Below are 18,905 nucleotides of genomic sequence, written 5' to 3'. Positions count from 1 at the left end.
TATAGGGAATTCCGTCTCTCTCTAACGGCAAAGTCATAGCATTTTCCTCTTTTTCTCTTATCGGAAAAACGTTCTTTTGTTTTCTCTGTTTCTCTCTTTTCTTTCTTCTACCCAGATCAGTCTGTGAATTTTAGTCTTACTCTTTCATTAGTTTTTACTGTTTGATTTTTCATGAAACAAAACAAAAATCGGATGACGATCAGAGGCAAAAGTAAAGGCTGTCGTAAAGAGATCAAACCAACTTGCGCCGACTACAACACTCTGTTCTTAAAAGGTATTTTGCTTCCTTATACAATTCTTACCCATATATAATTCTTCTGATCGGTCCAAAAACAGAGACTCCTTATGTTTCAGAGTGGTTTTTTTCTAATCCTATTTGAATTTTAGGTCTAATTAACTCCCTCTGATCCTAATCATATATTTCTCAAAGTTTTTGATTTTTGTTCGAGATCCCTAATCAACTCTTTCTTTTTTGTACGTAGATGTGGTTGCAACTTCGGAGCTTTTCATCAATAGTCTCGACGTCTCGTAGACGTGACAGAGACGGAATGGCCACACAATTGCAGTCACTGAAACGTTTTGGGCACTACAAAGCCCAATAACAGCCCATGAATAAATGACAAGCCCGTTATAAAATTTGTTTGACTTTCTCGCCTAAATTCTACTGAGACAATGCACGCAATCCAATCGGCAAGGTCAATTTCAATCCCTATCTTGTTTATATTCTTGTTATATTATTTAATCTATAATTTTATAGGTAGGTAGGTTAATTACAAAAAAGGTTTTAATACTTTTAATTTCTTAACTAAAAAATTTGATTTTACTAAATATATTTGTTTTATAAAAAAAACTAAGTGTTAAATTTATATACATTGAAAACAAACCGGACTTAGCATGCCGTCCTTTTGGTCCGTAAGTTTTGTCGTGTCATAAGTTCAACATGTTTTCACGTATGTTAAATTTAACACTTAGCTAAATGTTTTTCACAAAAAATATTTTAAGTAAATTGTATTATTTTCTAACTAAAAGTTTTTGATTTTCCTAAAATGCTTTTTGTTTTAGAAAAAAAACAAGTGTTCATTTAAATACGTTGAAAACAAATCGGACTTAGCATGCCGTCCTTTTGGTCCGTAAGTTTTGTCGTGTCATAAGTTCAACATGTTTTCACGTATATTTAATTTAACACTTGGCTAGTTTTAATGTTTTTTCACAAATATTATTTTAAGTAAATTATATTATTTTTTAATTAAAAGATTTTGATTTTACTTAATGTATTTGTTTTTAAAAAAAACTAAACTAAGTGTTAAATTTAAATACGTTGAAAACAAACCGAACTTAGAGTGCCGTTTTTTTGGTCCGTAAGTTTTGTCGTGTCATAAGTTCAACATGTTTTCTCGTATATTAAATTTAACACTTGGCTAAGGCTATGTTTTAAGGTTTTTCACAAATAATATTTTAATTAAATTATATTATTTTTAACTAAAAGTTTTTGATTTTACTAAATATTTTTGTCTTCCAAAAAAAGCCAATTGTTAAATTTAAATACGTTGAAAACAGACCGGACTAAGCATCCCGTCCTTTTGGTCCGTAAGTTTTGTGGTGTCATAAGTTCATCATGTTTTCACGTATATTAAATTTAACACTTGGCTAAGTTTAAGGTTTTTCATAAACAAAATTTAAATAAACCATTTTAGTTCACAAATTTTTTTTGTTTAAAAAGAAACTAAGTGCTAAAATGAAATACGTTGAACACAAACTGGACTTAGTATCCCTTCATTTTGGTCCGTAAGTTCTGGTGTCATAAGTGCAACATACGTATTGTAAATTTAACATTTGGCTAAGTATTAAGGTTTTTCACAAATAATGTTTAAAATAAACCATTTTAAGTTTTAACTAAAATCAAAAAACTTAAAGTTAAATATAAATACGTTGAAAACAAACCAGAATTACCATCCCGTCCTTCTGGTACTTAAGTTTTGGTGTCATAAATGAATCATATATTTCACGCCTTCTATGTGCACGACGTTTCTACATTTTCCAATATATATACGCTAAATCTCTAGTAAATTTGTACTCCCTCCGTTTCGTTTTAGTTGTCGTTTTAGGACTTAAATTTTGTTTCGTAACAGTTGTCGTTTTAGGTTTTCAATGCAAATGTTTGGTAAAAATTCCAATATTATCCTTATTGTTTTAATGTTTTGGTCAATGAAAAAATTTATAAGATATATTAAAAAAGGGTAAAACAGAAAATTTAATGTTTTTCTTAATTTGTGTGGACAACTAAAACGAAACGGAGAGAGTATTAGCTAAGAGGGCTTAGCTAAATCATTCTCAAATTAATGTTAAAATCACACTTTGTAAGGGTTTTTTGAATTATTGTTCGTAGTTGTAAAATCTTGCAATATTAATTACTGGTCTTCTTATACATGTTGAGAATAAAGTCAACCACAAAAACTATGTAATAGCTGGTAAAGCACCCCCACCTCACGAGTTCTTTTATCATAAAGTGTTACTTCTCATTTAATAATTTCAACAAAAAGCGGATGAATTTTTATGTATAAACTCATTTTTCATTTCATACTTGATAATTGTTTTTCTTATGTGGCCTGTCCAATTGTTGGTATTCTTTTCCTGTCTATCTCCGTTTTCACGTAACCAACTTCTTTGTCTTCTCTTCTTTTTCAAATCTTGATAATCAGATAAGGGAGAAGTTTTTGTGTAGAGAAACAATGACTAATGCAAAGGAAACAACGTTTTATATAACAATCTCTGTGGTAGCTTTTGTCATTGGCAAAATCGTAATCGCTGTTCTTCTCTACAAGAGATGGAAGAGAAAGCACACAGTTCATGAAAATGGATTTCCAGGTATTCAACTAGCTTTATCTATGATTCTATGTGTTGATAATCATTTCTCTAATGTTTATGTTTTACAACTTTGCAGTCAAAGGAGGAGGAAAAATGGTGATGTTTAGATCTCCATTACTTAACTCTGTTTCCTCCGACATGTTTATGAAGAAGACACATAAGCTAAGCAACAAAGACATTCTCGGTTCTGGAGGATATGGAACTGTGTACAGATTAGTCATTGATGATTCAACTACTTTTGCTGTGAAGAGACTAAACAGAGGAACTTCTGAGAGAGACAGAGGGTTTCATAGAGAGTTAGAAGCAATGGCTGATATAAAACACAGAAACATTGTAACTCTCCACGGCTACTTCACTTCTCCACATTACAATCTCCTCATCTATGAGCTCATGCCTAATGGAAGCTTGGATTCTTTTCTACACGGTAGGCACAAAACAGAGCATTAAGCACAAAAACGTGTATATGAGTGGTTTCTTCAACCACAAGTTTTTTTTTTTTTGCAGGAAGAAAATCTAGAGATAGAAAAGCTTTGGATTGGGCGTCAAGATATAGAATAGCGGTTGGAGCGGCTAGAGGGATTTCTTATCTTCATTATGATTGCATCCCTCATATTATCCATAGAGACATCAAATCTAGCAACATACTTCTTGATCACAACATGGAAGCTAGGGTTTCGGATTTCGGTTTAGCCACTTTGATGGAGCCAGACAAGACTCATGTTTCGACTTTTGTAGCTGGAACATTCGGATACTTAGCTCCTGGTTGGTACAACTGATAGATTCAAACATATATAACCAAGATTAAGATTGCATTTCGATTTTGTTCATGTTTGTTTTGGTATAAACAGAGTATTTTGATACGGGTAAAGCGACAATGAAAGGAGATGTTTACAGTTTCGGTGTTGTTCTTTTGGAGCTTTTAACCGGAAGAAAACCAACAGATGATGAGTTTTTTGAAGAAGGAACAAAGCTTGTTACTTGGGTAATAAGTTATCTATCTCTTTTCCTTGTTTAAGTTATTAATCTGGTTTGGTTTCAACTTTCAAGCGACGTCGTTGTGGTCTGTAATTGTATTATTCAGGTAAAAGGAGTGGTGAAAGACCAAAGGGAAGATGTGGTGATAGATAACCGGTTAAGAGGATCATCGGTTCAAGAGATGAACGATGTGTTTGGTATAGCGATGATGTGTCTTGAACCCGAACCAGCCATTAGACCAACCATGACCGAGGTTGTCAAATTGCTCGAATACATCAAACTTTCCACACGTTCTTCTTTTTGATGTCTCTCTTGTCAAATGTTGCTCTATAAGAATATTAGTTTCTGGAAATAATCAAATTCAGTTCCAAATAAAGTTTTGCTGAAGAAAAAAGATTTCGAGATTCGCTTCTTTGATAACTGTAATAGATTATTTATAGTTGATTTTTTTTTGGTATGGAATGAAAGGATTATTATACACAAAAAGCCCTATATCAAGTATTCTTTTTTAAGATTCTCGTACAAAGTGGGCATTGGATCCTAAAATTTTCCCTAATTTACAGCTTAGCTCACGTTTTGATGTCTTGTTATTTGATCCCAAATGTTCTCACTACTACATTAAACCTTCTGAATCAATTAGCTAAGTAAAAAAAAAAAAAATTGATTCAGAAGGTTTAATGTGGTAGTTTAAACCTTCTGATTCAATTAGCAACTCTTGTTTTTTTTTTTTTTTTTTTTACTTAGCTAAAACCAACCAAACCAAACCAAAGAGGCAAAGAGTACGTTTATATAACGACACTTTTGCTAAAACGCTTACTTTTCCTAGAAGCAATATGCTGGATTATTCACCTCAAAAGCCTGAAAACATTAATTAGCATTAGATATCAAAAAAAGAAGTAAAAAACAAATCTTTGTTTCTTTTTTAAATTGTTTTATTTTATAAAAGAGAAACTAATCACTGATTGACTTGCTCATCATCATTTATATATACCAAAGAGTGTAGAAGAGTTCTCTCACTCAAACAGAAATCAAACAATGGCTAAAGCATGGATCTGCCTTTCCTTCCTCATCATCCTCTACCTTTTCTCAGGTAAATAAAATTACAACTACTCAACCATGTATCCTACTTATTGAATTTTACATTCAATGTCTCTCAAAGTTTTAACTTAAGAGTTTCCAATTTCAGTATATAATAATAATCCTACTTAACAGTACCATCCGCATGTTTTCCTTTTCACAGACAAAAACTTCATCAACGTCAACGCAGAGGTATATGCTTAGACCACTTATCAATGTTTGAAAAACTGCAATCTGATTTCTTCTTACTCAGTGAATTTTGTTCCAAGTTGTTGTTATAGACTAAGACTTGGTGTGTGGCCAAACCTTCTTCGGATCAAGCAACACTTCTAGATAACATAAACTTCGCATGTTCTCATGTTGATTGTCGTGTTCTTTCGAGTGGATGTCCATGTTATTCCCCTGGTAACCTCATCAACCATGCTTCTATCGCCATGAATCTTTATTACCAAGCCAATGGAAGAAACTATTGGAACTGCAATTTCAAAAACTCTGGACTCATTGTCATAACTAATCCGAGTGAGTTTGCTCTTTCTCTTCAATTATGCTATTTAAAAACACTTCTATATATATATAAAAGTATCAGCTTATATTAAAGTTAATTTCATTTTTCTATATGTGTAGGCTATGGAAACTGCTACTATGAATACACATGAGCAAGAAAAAAAACATATTTCTTACAAGCAAACAGAGGAGGAATGTGTTTTCTTGTTGTTGCCATGTTTATGAGTTGTAATTTAAATTTCCAGAGTTCACAGATTTTGATTAATCATATGTTAAATGAAATGTTTGATTCCTGGAACGTTTATTTTTGCTACAATCATGTTTAATAACATAAAAGCAAAAAAGAAAGTATCCAACAATTATCAAAATTATTCGATCTCATTTACAGTAATGACTTAAACCGAATTACGTACTGACGTAAACATAGAATTTACCGTAATTAAGCTTATAAAATTGAATTCTTCACCACATTAACTGCAGAAAAAAAGGACTTGTAAAATACTAGTACTATAGTCGAACATTGGAATTTGGAAATATATGTAGAACAACAAGGTAACGTTTTCTTTTCTTTTTTCTTTGGTGTCAGAAAGTAACGCATTCTTAGAGCACTTCCAATAAGGGTGTCTCATACAGTGTCTAATGAATTAAAAAATAGAAAATAAAGAAAAGTAAGAGAGAGAATGAGATACTGTGTCTCATTTGAGAAACTGTGAGACACTGTGTTTAATACTTGGCATCATTTGATTGGTTAAAATTTTTTTTATGTAATTAAAATTTAAATAAATAAATCATTTATTACAAAAACATTAAATTACTATATTTGAAAAACTTTGATGGTTTCTCTCTGTTGGAAATGGTCTAAAGAAATTTTTTTTATATATAAAAAGGTAACGTATTCGATATACTCGAATGTTAGTAAGTTAAACCATTGGATAAGTGACACGTGGTGAGATCTTAGCCTCAAGATTAGATAAGCGTAGACTAATCAATCGTTTCCCTCTTCTCGTAGTGAACAAAAAAGAGAAGACAGTCGTCGTCACTTTGGTGCCTCCGAGTGATCTCATGTGGGCTTGTCTCGTCCACCCAACAAAAGTAATGATAGAAAAAACTCGATCCGCAACTACTTGATTTTGTATTTTTGTTGTAATTTTTCCACACACCCAATTTTCCCGTGGAAGAAAAGGAGTCAGCTTTTTCGTTGCTTTTAAAGCTTCAATCTTTACCTATTTGCCCAAAATATTCTGGGTTTTGTGAGAATGATGACGTCATGTCGGAATATAGATTTAGGTACGATGATGATGGCATGTGGTTGTGGCCGTCGTCAATTTCCTTCCTTAGCGAAGACTGTTGTTTGTAAGTTTGGTAGCAGCAATAGAAGCTATGGCGGTGGGATTCTTTGCAAAGCGGTACCGACGAAATCAAAGGAAATCTCTTTGCTCAATGGTATGTATGATTCTCACTAAAGTCTTTTAACTTTCTTTTTTTTTGTTTCATGTGATAGAATTCTGATTTTGTTTGACTCTCTCTAAGTGTTCGTGAATCTTCTTCTACAAATAGTTATTGATTCTCTTGGAGTTTATGCTTATGCCTCATGAGAAGTGTAGGTATTGGTCAAGCTCAAACAGTGACTTTTGATTTGAGGCAAGCGTCTAAACAGCCTATTTCGTTGGTCAATCTGTTTGAGCTAGTAGCTGATGATCTGCAGACTTTGAATGACAATCTTTTATCTGTTAGTATTCGAAGAAACTCTTTTTTGTATTCTGTGTTTGAATTTGCACTAGGGTATTTACAATGTTGTTCTTTATAGATTGTTGGTGCAGAAAATCCGGTTCTGATATCTGCCGCTGAGCAAATTTTCGGAGCTGGTGGTAAAAGAATGAGACCGGGTTTGGTATTCCTTGTATCACATGCCACGGCGGAATTAGCAGGCTTAAAGTGAGTTGTCTTTAGACTTCTCTATCTTTCTTTTTTTTTGTATTCCTTTCATTCAATCTTTAGCACAAAATGATCATATTCAGATGTCTAAATGCAGGGAACTTACAACTGAACACCGGCGTTTGGCTGAGATCATCGAGATGATACACACCGCAAGCTTGATACACGACGACGTGTTGGATGAGAGTGATATGCGAAGAGGTGAGTTTATTAATGGTTATGATGATTCATCTGTTTTCTGATAAAAATGTTTGGTTTGGTTAAAACTCTCTGTGTAATTGCAGGAAAGGAAACTGTTCACGAGCTTTTCGGCACAAGAGTAGCAGTGTTAGCTGGAGATTTCATGTTTGCTCAAGCGTCATGGTACTTAGCAAATCTCGAGAATCTTCAAGTTATTAAGCTCATCAGTCAGGTACTTAATTACTCTTGCATTGTTTCTTCTATGAGGTTGTGCTCTAAATCGCATTTTAATCGCATTTCAGGTGATCAAGGACTTTGCAAGCGGAGAGATAAAGCAGGCATCCAGCTTATTTGACTGCGACGCTAAGCTCGACGACTACTTACTCAAGAGTTTCTACAAGACAGCCTCTTTAGTGGCTGCAAGCACCAAAGGAGCTGCCATTTTCAGCAGAGTTGAGACTGATGTGACAGAGCAAATGTATGAGTTTGGGAAGAATCTCGGTCTCTCTTTTCAGATAGTCGATGATATTTTGGATTTCACTCAGTCGACAGAGCAGCTCGGGAAGCCAGCAGGGAGTGACTTGGCTAAAGGTAACTTAACCGCACCCGTGATTTTCGCTCTGGAGAAAGAGGCAAGGCTGAGAGAGATCATTGAGTCTGAATTTTGTGAGGCGGGTTCTCTGGAAGAAGCAATTGAAATGGTGAGAGAAGGCGGGGGAATCAGGAGAGCACAAGAATTGGCTAGAGAGAAAGCTGATGACGCGATAAAGAATCTGCAGTGCCTGCCTCGAAGTGCTTTCCTGTCAGCTCTAGAAGAAATGGTGATGTATAATCTCGAAAGAATTGATTAGCTTTTCCAACAGAAGTTAGAAAGATTGAGATGAGACATGCTTATAGACTTATAGTACAGTAAAGCACACACAAAAGAGGATTTGGCTGTAATACAGAGATTGTAACCTGGTGAAAATCCTTGGTATTTCAAAAGCAATAACACATGATTTCGATTAGATTTGTTGATCCAATAAACCTCTACCTTATTTTGTAAAGATGTTTTGACTGACAAGTAACACTTAGCAGAAAATGATAAGTGTTGTTAAGTCATTATTACAGAAGCAGCGTCAAAGAGTGTTTCATAGAATAAGCTTGGGATGGGAAGTTTTCATTAGAGGAGCAGGCGCAGCGCCTTCATGTAGTATGCGAGCGCCCAAAGAGTGAAAATGTTTCTATAGTTTGGATAATTGATCATCACATTCATCTTGAACACTCCCATTATTTCCTGCATTTTGTGACATATAGAGTTATCTTGTATCAGATTGAAGTGTAAATTGGAAATAGAAAAATAACAATTACCTCTTGCGGAAAATCGCCATTATCCATCTGGGAATTGATCAACACTTTAGCTGCGCGATGAACAGGCAAAGGGTCTCTCTCCATCTGACCACACATAATCAAAACCATCATTGCTTGTCCCGTATTCACCACATTGGTTCTGTTTCCCTCTAGAGGTGTATATCTCTTCCTGGGGCAAGATAGATAACTCTCACCCCAACCGCCTTGAACGTTTTGTGTCTCCAGAAGGAACTGAACCGCTCTACGAATCGGCTCACAGTTCTGGTACGTCTTGCCTGCAGCCACTAGACCTCTTACCGCGAAAAAGGTTCCATACATGAAACAGACACCCCAGTTTCCATACCACGAACCATCGGGCATTTGAAAGCTTTCTATGTATTTGACAGCACTCTTGATAAACCTTTCAACCTCTTCCTTTCTGTGCTCCGGATACTCTTTCAAGAACCGTGCCAATGCCACTATCGCAGACCCCGTGCATTCTAAATACCTAAACAAAGCTCCATATATTCCATAATCTAAATCATTCATTTATCCAGTAACAAAAGAAAGCAAAACAAAAAAAAAGATGTGGTATAGATAGTATACTCATGCTCGACGATTGTGTCTTCCATAAACTCCACCGGACTAAGCCACTGCAATTTATTTTGAGGCATTACAGTTACACTAAAAACACAAAATAGTAAGAAAAATTAAAATAAATACCTCTAGCCAGGTTCTTCCACGAGCTGCCTCCCACACTGCTATGCCTCCATTTTTGCTCTGTTAAAATTTTGTAACAAATTAATATCATTAATCACTAGCCCGTTGGGAGTTTTGGTTATAAACTTATAATACCTGAAAATAGAGAAGTAAGTTAACGGCATCATAGAGCCTCTCCACATCCATTTTCTCGCCAATCAACTCCGATGGCATGCTTCCAAAGACAAGGCAACACTGTCCGGCCAAGTGTCAACCGCGGTTAATTCTCAAATGTTAGTTAATTGATCGTAAAACGTTACTTAATTAAAGAACTAATAACCATTGGAGTCAGAACCTCTAAACTCTCAGCAGTACAATCGGAAACAGGCCATCCTTGGTCTTGGTCCGAAAATGTCCATCCTCCTTTCACAATGTCTTTAAACATTTTCCTATGGTCACCAGGAGGATTTTGTGTAAGCTGAGATTTATTCAAGAAATTGTATCCTTTCATTAACGTTGATCCAATATCATTATCATCGGCATCAACATCTTGATAAGCTAACATGACTTGAAGTGAGAATGCTGTATCCCACAATTGGCTACCAAAAGACTGCACCAAATAACATAATGAGACAGAGTTATAGAGTTCCAAAACAGAGTAAAAAAAAATAACTCTAATAGTACTAACTTGGATTTTCAGACCATCCTCTCCAATCCATATATAATCGGGGACTCGAGCAAGATGTTTCTTAAAATAATCACCGTCGGGGTCTTCTACCCAACAAGCAAGCATATGAAACGGCTATATCAAAAATCAAACAACAGTAGAAATCTTTAGAATACAAGTTCCGGTACAAAAATAAACTTCTCTTTTTGTCATTTGTACTATTGCGGTATATCAAGGAAATTTTTACCTTTGGCACACATCCACCGGTAAAGTATCGGCTCGCTTCATCGTGATAATGTAGGAGCTCCATTGTGGTTCGAAGAGCTTTTTGCCTTATGAGCTTGTTGAAAGGCCATCGACTCAGGATAGTCTCTGACAATGTATGAACACCTTTCCAAAACATTTCTTGTAAAAATGACTGTGGATAGTAGAGATCTTCCTGCATCATGAATTTTTTAAAAAAAGTTATTATGTGATAATTCATTGGTCTCATACTGTCATGTACCTTCAATTATTTTACCTTTGCGCACATATTCCGAGCTTGACTCCATAGGATTTTGTCATAAGGTTGAGGATAAAGCTCTTCCCGAAGCTGTAAAATGAGAGGTGTTGGTGTAGCTACAAATTTCTTACCATACAAGTATGACACGCCCATGAAAATCTCCCGGAAATAAATCCATAGAGTACCTGTTTACACATATGTTGATTAGAGACATGCTTGGACCAATCAATTTTGATTACACAATAAATAACTTAAATACTCGCTAGCAAGCAAATGTAACAAAACCATAACAATTTATATCATAGAATGTAGAAGTGAAACCTCCGTTGAAGGGCGAAAAAGAAGGGAGCATCCACACCTCAGGCGGTATGGGTTTGCAACCGGACCAATCATACACTCCAAGGACCTGTGTGGGAAAAAGCAAAACACAATCGATGATAAAACTGTAAGCAATCCCTCGTCGAAAATAATAGAAGGACAAATTTTATTTATAAAATAAGTATTCCGCGGATGTTATGCATAAATACCGATAGCCAAACTTTTCCGATCAAGGGCGTATATGTAGCACCACCGTGATCAAGGATCCACTTACGAGCCCTTGCACAACCACTTCCTTTAATATCATCATGATCTGCTTCTACTCCAAAAATCCGTAGGCAAATGTAGTTGATGACCGTGCAGAACATAGCACTTTGGCCTTCCACGTGTAGTCCCCACCCACCATCTTCGTTCTACAAAAATAAAAAATTATTATCATCGTAGTTAACGTCAGAGAACTATCATATTAAATATCAGAGAGGGGCTAATCAATAAAAAGAATCTATCTCTATGATCAAATGTGTTCCATAAGATACGATTACCTGATGGTTGTACATGTAGCGCAATAGTTCCTTGCGATGTTCCAAACTGAAGATTTTCTCCAGATGTCCAGTAATGTACAAGCATATGACCTAATATATTTTATCATTACAATTTACATATATATATATTTGATGATGAATAGAAAACAAAAGAATAATTTAGTATTAGTAGAGAGAGTGAAGGATAGCTAACAAAGGGAGCTTCGAAGAACAAGGAACCAGAGTTTTCAGCAGGCCAATGTCCATCCTCAGCTTGCAATGCCTTGAAATATAGTATCCCTCTTCTCAGTGCCGACTTTGCGTCTTTGTACGTTATCTTTTCCGCATCTCCTATTTCCACTCTCGGAATCTTCTGCTCGAACTTCTTCTCCCTTAGAAACTATTAAAATCCATCCAAAAAAAAAAACAAAAACACAAACTCATATTTTTCCCTACAATATGTCCAACTATATCATCAAAAAGTATTCCACCAAATAAAACACTGCATCTAACAATGGCAAACTCATGCATGTTAAAAGCTCCACCTGCATTCGCCAAAGGAGATCAGCACTGATCTTGAAACGTGACCGGTTTATGAAGAAATTCTGCCGAGCTTCATTGACCTCAGCGAGTTCCTCTGGGGAGCAGGCATCGGCATCAAACTCCCAAGTTTGTCTTCCGGTGTAGTTGTTGGTGGTGAACAAGTGAGTCTCATCTCCGCCCTTAGCTCCGATCTTCAGCCTCCACATTTTGTATCAAACCTTTTAGTAAGGCAACAAGAACATGATCTTTACATGCATATAACACTGGACCACATTTAAATAATGCCATCATATTATGTAAGGTTTCAGAACGCAAGCTTGCTCTGAGAAAGATGACACCTAGCATCCCTATGTTGATATGTGTCTTTCCTCTCAAACTTCCATTAGATTTCATTATATATTAGAAAATATCTAAAACAATATTGAGGAGACACATTTTTGTTTCTATCATTTAAAAAAATTGTAAAGAGATAACAACTAATCTTATATAATAAAATATTTCTTTAAAAATTAAACAAGCTCTAAGAAGTTAACATGTGACATTCCTCTTTTTGACATGTGTCTTTTTTTTTCTTTCAAACTTTCATTAGATTTCATTATATCATTATAATAAAAAAATCTTTAAAAAATATCACATTTTGTTTTTATCATTTAAAGAAACTGGGAAGGGATAATTAAGCTAGACACATTTTTTCTTTGTTTTCTTTTAATATTTAAAAATTAACATAACAAATTTAATTAATATATATAACTTTCACTATTTCTTTATTAGGCTATTTGACATTCTTATTCCTTAAAAAAATCATATAAAAACACAATAATTTATTTCAAATAATATAAAAGTTGTAGTGGGTGGTCAACGTACTTGAGAGAGAGTGCAGTATGAATTTCATGAGGAACGTTGCGATGCTGATTATAGGTCTATAGCCTTAGTGGTTGTGAGGATCCGTCACTGGTTTTACCGATCGATGGTCAAACCCTAAGTGCAATGGCAAGTTACCAGTTACCACCTAGATCAATGGGTTTTCCGATTATCGGAGAGACTGTCGACTTCTGTAAGCCTCATAGATTCTTTGGGCCGGGTCTCGCACTTTTTTAAAAAGAGGATGTTAATTAAAGTCAGATTTCGATCTCTCTAATCTATTATTTCCTTACCGTTACCTAATGAAACCATGTATGTTTTTTATGTTTTGTGAATGTTTCAGGTACGGACTGTTGTTTCGGACGTACATCTTTGGATCCCAAACTGTATTTTCCACTGACTCGGATGTGAACTTTGAGATTTTACCGCTAGAGAACAAGTCTTTCATTTTAAGTTAACCGGAGGGTCTTGTGAAACGATCGATTGCGAAAATATAACTTGGTATCGAAGGACGGGAACATCCACAAGCACATGAAAAAAAAGTACTAACATTTTCTTGGCTCAGAGGGTTTGAAGCGAAGGATGATAGGAGATATGGATCGCAAGCATCATAGATCAAAGGCTATGGAATGGGATATTAGACGTTAGGGATTCGTTGCCAAGCGTAAGTAGTATCTTGACGAACTTTTTGTACAGAGTTTCAGATTCACTCCCTCTTCAATATCTTCGTCAAAAGGTTACATATATATATTTATAGAAGAGATTAAACCTAATCATGTACGAAGTGAAAGACTAATCTACCCTTACACATATATGCATATCGCTACCAAGATAGATAAAAAAAAGAACCTAAAAATCGAAGAAAACGAATCAATCTTTATGTAATTCTCGTTCATTGTGATTTATGAAATTTGAAGATCTATGTTTCCCTATCGTTTTGCTCGCCTTATTTTTTGGATTTCGAGAAGATGCAGAGAGATTTTGCTTCTCGCGTGGTCAAAACAAATGTGTCTAAAATTTATTTTAAATTAACACCTTTGTTATCATTACAGAAGCAGCTGCAAAGAGTGTTTCATAAAATAAGCTTTAGATGTGAACAGGCCCCATGTGATCAGATTCAAGACATATATAAACAAAGCTGAACTCCAGACATTTTACGGAAGCAGGAAATAATATAATGATCTGATTATTAAGATTTGGAAACTGCATGGTTCACTTGGTAGGAGACTGGGAGATGTTTACAAGCAGATCAGTCGAAACTAACACAATCAAGATTTGTCTAGGGTTTTATTTTAGGGATACGATAATCGTGAATTCTCAAAGAAGGAAGATTGCCATTTGAAGCCGCGCAAACTCTGCACCTACACAAAGTCTAACTCCACTTCCAAACGCCATGAACGTTTTAGACCCCCGAGTCATTTCTTTCCCCTGCCAACCAACCAACCAAATCCCATCTATAGGTTTACAAAAGATGATGGAGAAAGAGAAAAAAAGAAAGCAGCTAAAATCAGAGTAAGTGTATAATTAAGACACCTCCCATCTCCATGGATTAAACTCAAATGGGTTCTCATAGTTTATAGGATCATAATGAACCGCTGAAGGTGCAACTGCCACAATCCAACCAGCCGGAATTGTATATCCTGCCCAGAATTAAAGCTTCTTCTAGTGATTCAGATAATATTTTTTTTTACATATATAACTTTCCAAGTAGTACTTGCCTTTGATCTCAACATCGTGCAGTGCCTTTCGAAACAATAAAGGGGTCGTGTTTGACAGGCGAAGCGACTCATTGATAACCTACAGGTTAAAGTCATATCTTCCACTCGTAAATATCTCATTATCCAGGGTAAATCAGAAAGATACACACAAATATGTATACATGTAGATGGGGTATTTACCATGTTTGTGAAAGTCATGTTGTGTGTGTATTCTTCCCAGCTAACTCCAGCTTTCTTATCTTTTCTGTTGTCTACAATTGCCTTATGCTCACGCTGTGCCACATTATATATATATATATATATATATGACTCTATCAAATCCATCCACACTCTTGTTCTTAAAGACGATAGCCATATATACTTGTTAGTTGTTTCTTATATATTACCTTGAGCTCTGCAAGCACTTTCGGGTCTTTGGATATGAATTTCACGGCCAAAGCAGTACAACTGGAGGTACCTTCTCTCGCGACGAATGCCAGAAGGAAGATGAGGTTTGTAGCGGATCCTTGGTCGAAAATGCTACTTTCTTTGTCCAGTTCTTCTAGCAACGTGTTGAGGAAGTCTTCTTGCTTCTCTCGTGACTCTCTTCTCATACTGAGAACGTCTTTCATCACCTGAATCGCTTCTCCGCGTGACTGAATACACCAAGCAATTAGTAGAGAAAACATGTACTATTTATAATTACTAATATAGAAATTACCAAAAAAACTAAAAAGGAAATGTTTTAAGTCACCTTGAGGACTTTGATGAGAGCTTTCCAAGAAGAGAGACTAAAGAAGGACTGAAACCAATCAAGATTGAAGGCGTTGAGATTATCTATAAGCTTTGATTGCGTCTCTGGTTTAAGGTTACTTATCAGCTTTGGTGTCATGTACGCCACAATCAACTGGAATTAAGGAAGAGTTTAATTATTGGTCGAAAAACAGGAAACGCAAAGTATGAAGACCTTTTCACATTTTGGCTTTCCACTAAGTTTTAAATTGTAAACTCAATGTCAAAAAACCTCTAAAAGGATGCACTTGATGTAACACCGGTTTTTTGGTGAATAAATTTTACATTCATTCAAAAAAAAAAAAAAAAAAAAAAAATTATTGGTACGAGCTGAAATTGGTAAAGAGAACAAATGGAGATGTGTACACTTACGTTTTCAACTTCTTTACGAACATTGAAGCTCCCCTGGCTAGCCTTCAATCTAAAATGGTCGCGGGTAGCTTTGTCCATGTTTCCTATCATTGTTTGCTTCAAACCCTCGGAGCCAATAATTTGCATAGTGACTTTGTGGAGGTACTTGTGGATGAACACTTCCTTCAAGAACAAATTATCTTTTCCAAATACTTTCACAAGTATGTCCGGATAGCCTAGCCCAAAAGACGTGTTCTCTTGCCGGAAAATCTGGTTGATTACATCTGGATCCGCCGAAACCACGGTTTTGGAACCGAAAATGTTTGTCCGAAACAACAGTCCATACCTGGAAGGGATTCATACAAACACAAAGCTTACCATATACATACAATATAACAGCTCTTCTACATATAATTGAAATCTAACCTTATCATCCTCTTCTTTACAAAGGTTGGGATATCGTTGAATCCACAAGGCTTTAAGAAATCAATAGTCTCTCCAATGATTGGAAAACCCATAGCTCCCGGTGGTAACTTGCCATTACACTTAGGGTTTGACCATCGGTAAAGCCAGTGGCTGATCCTCACAACCACTAAGGCTAATATCAACATTGCAACGTTCCATATGGAGCTCATCGTGCTGCCTCTCAAGTGTTGACCACAGCGACAACTCTTATCAAGGTTAATTGAAGACATTAATATCTGTGGATGTTGTAGTGTCGTAGAGATGAAGTACTAATTAAATTTCCAGTCACGTTTTAGTTGTTGCAGTAGATATAGCAAGTTCTAGAATAATAAGCAACTCGAGGAATACATTAATAAATAGATTTTTCTCTTGCACCATGCCTGAAGCTATATCTCACTATATATTTTTTCTGTTCTTTAGTATACTTGTCCGGGTCAGATTTGTGAGATTTTCCGGGTGTGGCCAGTCTAGGGAGTGTGAATATTAAAATGATGAAAAGTTGGAAACCATAAGAAAATTAAAGTCAAAAAATTAAACACTGATTCACCAATTCTCTTACTTTTTTCTAATCCATCACACACTGACACACATGCATAATTTTTAAAAGCTAAACTGATGAAAAGTTGGAAACCAACCACTTGTGTAAGAGATAGATAAAATGTACAAAAGAAAACAAGATTCAGTAATGCAAAAAAATTCACCATCCCCATTATTGCATTATATATCAAAGTACTATAAGTCCCTGTGTGGTTATAAATCACCATCCCCAAGCAACCGCATGTGACAAACAAAAAGCAGAACATAAGCTGTTTGACAGTCACGCACCCAATATCTTTAATCTCCCTGAACATTGATGAGACATTTTTATGTGAACTTTTTTTTTTTTTTAGATTTTCACTCAAATATATATACTTCCTATGTCATAAATTATAGGATGTTTTATCTATACGCACACTAATTAAAGAATTTGTTTTAACAATTTTATTTATTAAATAAGGATACTACAAACAAGCAAAAAAGAAGAAGAAAAAGAATAACAATGTAAAGAATTATAGAATTAGATTATGGTTTATGAATGCAAGATTGAAAAGTATAACTCACTTTTATTAGCTTAAGAAACTGACTCAAAACTCAAGCTTTCTCTCTAACTCTCATAAACCCTTAATCTCTCTTAATCAACAAAGTCATTGCTCGACTTCTATTTATAAGAATCTCTAAATCCTAATCTCTCTAGGATTACATTCAATATTAGATAACTCCTAATATTTGATCTTTATCTCTAACAAACCATAACTCGGTTTTGGTCTTCTAGAAGCTTCCGGTTTAGATTAACTTCAAGCTTACTCCAACATTCTCCCGCTTAAGCTTGAAGTCGTCTCGTTCCATGTCTCTAACTCCAATGAGCTCTCTCATCTCCTTGAACTTAATTCTCCCAAGTGCCTTGGTTAGTATGTCCGCCTTCTGCTCATCTCCCGGAACATGTGCAACCTCGATTAGCCCATTCTCCACGCATTCTCTTATGAAGTGGTAGCGTCTATGTATGTGCTTACTACGGCCGTGAAATACTGGATTCTTTGTAAGAGCAATGGCCGACTGATTATCAATGAGTATGACCACCTTCTCACAAGTAGTTCCGGCTATTTCACTTAGTAAGTCTTGAAGCCAAATAGCTTGCTTTGCTGCCTCAGTTCCTGCCATAAACTCTGCCTCACACGATGACAATGCTACAACACTCAGTTTTTGTGAGCACCATGTTATTGGACTCTTACCAAAGTAGAATACATGCCCCATTGTGCTTCTTCCATCATCGGGATCAACGTTGTGGCTACTATCACTGTAACCAACCAACTTTGGTATTCCTTTACATCGGCTAAAGTTCAAACCAAGAGTGGTTGTCCCTTTTAAGTACCTTAGACATTGTTTCATTGCTGCTCCGTGTGACTCCTTGGGATTTTGCATGTATCGACTCAACACACCTACACAATAAGACAAATCCGGTCTCGTGTGAAGCAAATATCGAAGGCAGCCTACATTCTTTCTGTAGTTTGTGGCGTCGATGTCTTTCTCCTCCGATGCCTTCGATAGCTTCAGTCCCACTTCCATTGGCGTGTGAACCAAGTTGCATTCACTCATTCCAGCTTCCTCTAATATCTTGAGCGCATACCGCCTTTGATTCAGAGTTATTCCTTCTTGGTATTGACACACTTCAATTCCTAGGTAATATGTTAACTTCCCTAGATCACTCATTTCAAACTTCGATGCCATCTCTTTTTTAAAGTTTCTTATCACTTCAACACTTGTTCCTGAGACAAATAGATCGTCAACATATACTGCAAGGAGAAGAATGTGTTGATCCACACACTTTCTGTAGACTGAGGGTTCCTTAGAGCACTTCGTGAACTGAAGTTCCTTAAGTACTTGGTTTAGCTTTTCGTTCCATGCCCTCGGAGCTTGCCTAAGACCATACAAGGCCTTGTTTAGTTTGTATACCTTTTCTTCATGTCCTTTTGTTTTAAAACCTTCTGGCTGCATTACATACACTGTTTCCTTCAACTCTCCATGTAAGAACGCCGTTTTTACATCCAAGTGATGTATTTCCCAACCTTTAGAGGCTGCAAGACTTA

General features: G+C 35.7%; 6 protein-coding genes across 7 annotated transcripts; 4 read left to right on the top strand and 2 right to left on the bottom strand.

The window, feature by feature from the left end:
* The first annotated feature begins 150 nt into the window (after positions 1–150).
* Positions 151–566, top strand: LOC110230812. Its single transcript, XM_021034825.1, has 2 exons — positions 151–274; positions 483–566. The coding sequence occupies exons 1-2, from the start codon at positions 172–174 to the stop codon at positions 530–532; spliced, it is 153 nt and encodes a 50-aa protein (XP_020890484.1). The 5' UTR covers positions 151–171; the 3' UTR covers positions 533–566.
* Positions 567–607: 41 nt separating this feature from the next.
* LOC9325259 (receptor-like serine/threonine-protein kinase At1g78530) lies at positions 608–4,284 on the top strand. The gene is made up of 6 exons (XM_021034809.1): positions 608–695; positions 2,700–2,865; positions 2,942–3,289; positions 3,370–3,627; positions 3,714–3,847; positions 3,947–4,284. The coding sequence occupies exons 2-6, from the start codon at positions 2,730–2,732 to the stop codon at positions 4,142–4,144; spliced, it is 1,074 nt and encodes a 357-aa protein (XP_020890468.1). The 5' UTR covers positions 608–695; positions 2,700–2,729; the 3' UTR covers positions 4,145–4,284.
* Positions 4,285–4,824: 540 nt separating this feature from the next.
* Positions 4,825–5,765, top strand: LOC9325258 (glucan endo-1,3-beta-glucosidase). Its single transcript, XM_002889149.2, has 4 exons — positions 4,825–4,930; positions 5,081–5,109; positions 5,199–5,436; positions 5,542–5,765. Exons 1-4 carry the CDS (start codon positions 4,876–4,878, stop codon positions 5,571–5,573), a joined length of 354 nt encoding a protein of 117 aa, XP_002889195.2. The 5' UTR covers positions 4,825–4,875; the 3' UTR covers positions 5,574–5,765.
* A 682-nt stretch (positions 5,766–6,447) lies between these two features.
* LOC9323808 (solanesyl diphosphate synthase 1) lies at positions 6,448–8,545 on the top strand. 2 transcript variants are annotated; one of them, XM_021034799.1, is made up of 6 exons: positions 6,448–6,868; positions 7,026–7,150; positions 7,229–7,356; positions 7,454–7,557; positions 7,641–7,768; positions 7,839–8,543. In XM_021034799.1, the coding sequence occupies exons 1-6, from the start codon at positions 6,802–6,804 to the stop codon at positions 8,385–8,387; spliced, it is 1,101 nt and encodes a 366-aa protein (XP_020890458.1). In that variant the 5' UTR covers positions 6,448–6,801; the 3' UTR covers positions 8,388–8,543. The 2 variants fall into 2 exon arrangements, with proteins under 2 accessions (XP_020890458.1, XP_002889194.1); XM_002889148.2 differs by having other exon boundaries at positions 6,449–6,864; positions 7,839–8,545.
* Positions 8,541–12,496, bottom strand: LOC9323807 (seco-amyrin synthase). Its single transcript, XM_002887697.2, has 14 exons — positions 12,118–12,496; positions 11,787–11,972; positions 11,594–11,683; positions 11,261–11,464; positions 11,055–11,139; positions 10,752–10,918; positions 10,479–10,670; positions 10,253–10,366; positions 9,920–10,174; positions 9,721–9,819; positions 9,589–9,645; positions 9,472–9,518; positions 8,887–9,373; positions 8,541–8,812 (listed from the first exon to the last, which is right to left on the bottom strand). Exons 1-14 carry the CDS (start codon positions 12,319–12,321, stop codon positions 8,699–8,701), a joined length of 2,301 nt encoding a protein of 766 aa, XP_002887743.1. The 5' UTR covers positions 12,322–12,496; the 3' UTR covers positions 8,541–8,698.
* A 1,797-nt stretch (positions 12,497–14,293) lies between these two features.
* On the bottom strand, positions 14,294–17,128 carry LOC9323806 (cytochrome P450 708A2). Its single transcript, XM_021010103.1, has 8 exons — positions 16,243–17,128; positions 15,838–16,162; positions 15,428–15,580; positions 15,081–15,329; positions 14,875–14,967; positions 14,695–14,773; positions 14,510–14,616; positions 14,294–14,404 (listed from the first exon to the last, which is right to left on the bottom strand). The coding sequence occupies exons 1-8, from the start codon at positions 16,509–16,511 to the stop codon at positions 14,294–14,296; spliced, it is 1,386 nt and encodes a 461-aa protein (XP_020865762.1). The 5' UTR covers positions 16,512–17,128.
* Between the last annotated feature and the right edge of the window lie 1,777 nt (positions 17,129–18,905).

The sequence above is a fragment of the Arabidopsis lyrata genome (genome assembly GCF_000004255.2).
Source record: "Arabidopsis lyrata subsp. lyrata unplaced genomic scaffold ARALYscaffold_2, whole genome shotgun sequence".
NCBI lineage: Eukaryota > Viridiplantae > Streptophyta > Magnoliopsida > Brassicales > Brassicaceae > Arabidopsis > Arabidopsis lyrata.
The sequence above is the reverse complement of the archived record's forward strand: the minus strand, read 5'-3'. Positions and strand labels throughout refer to the sequence as shown.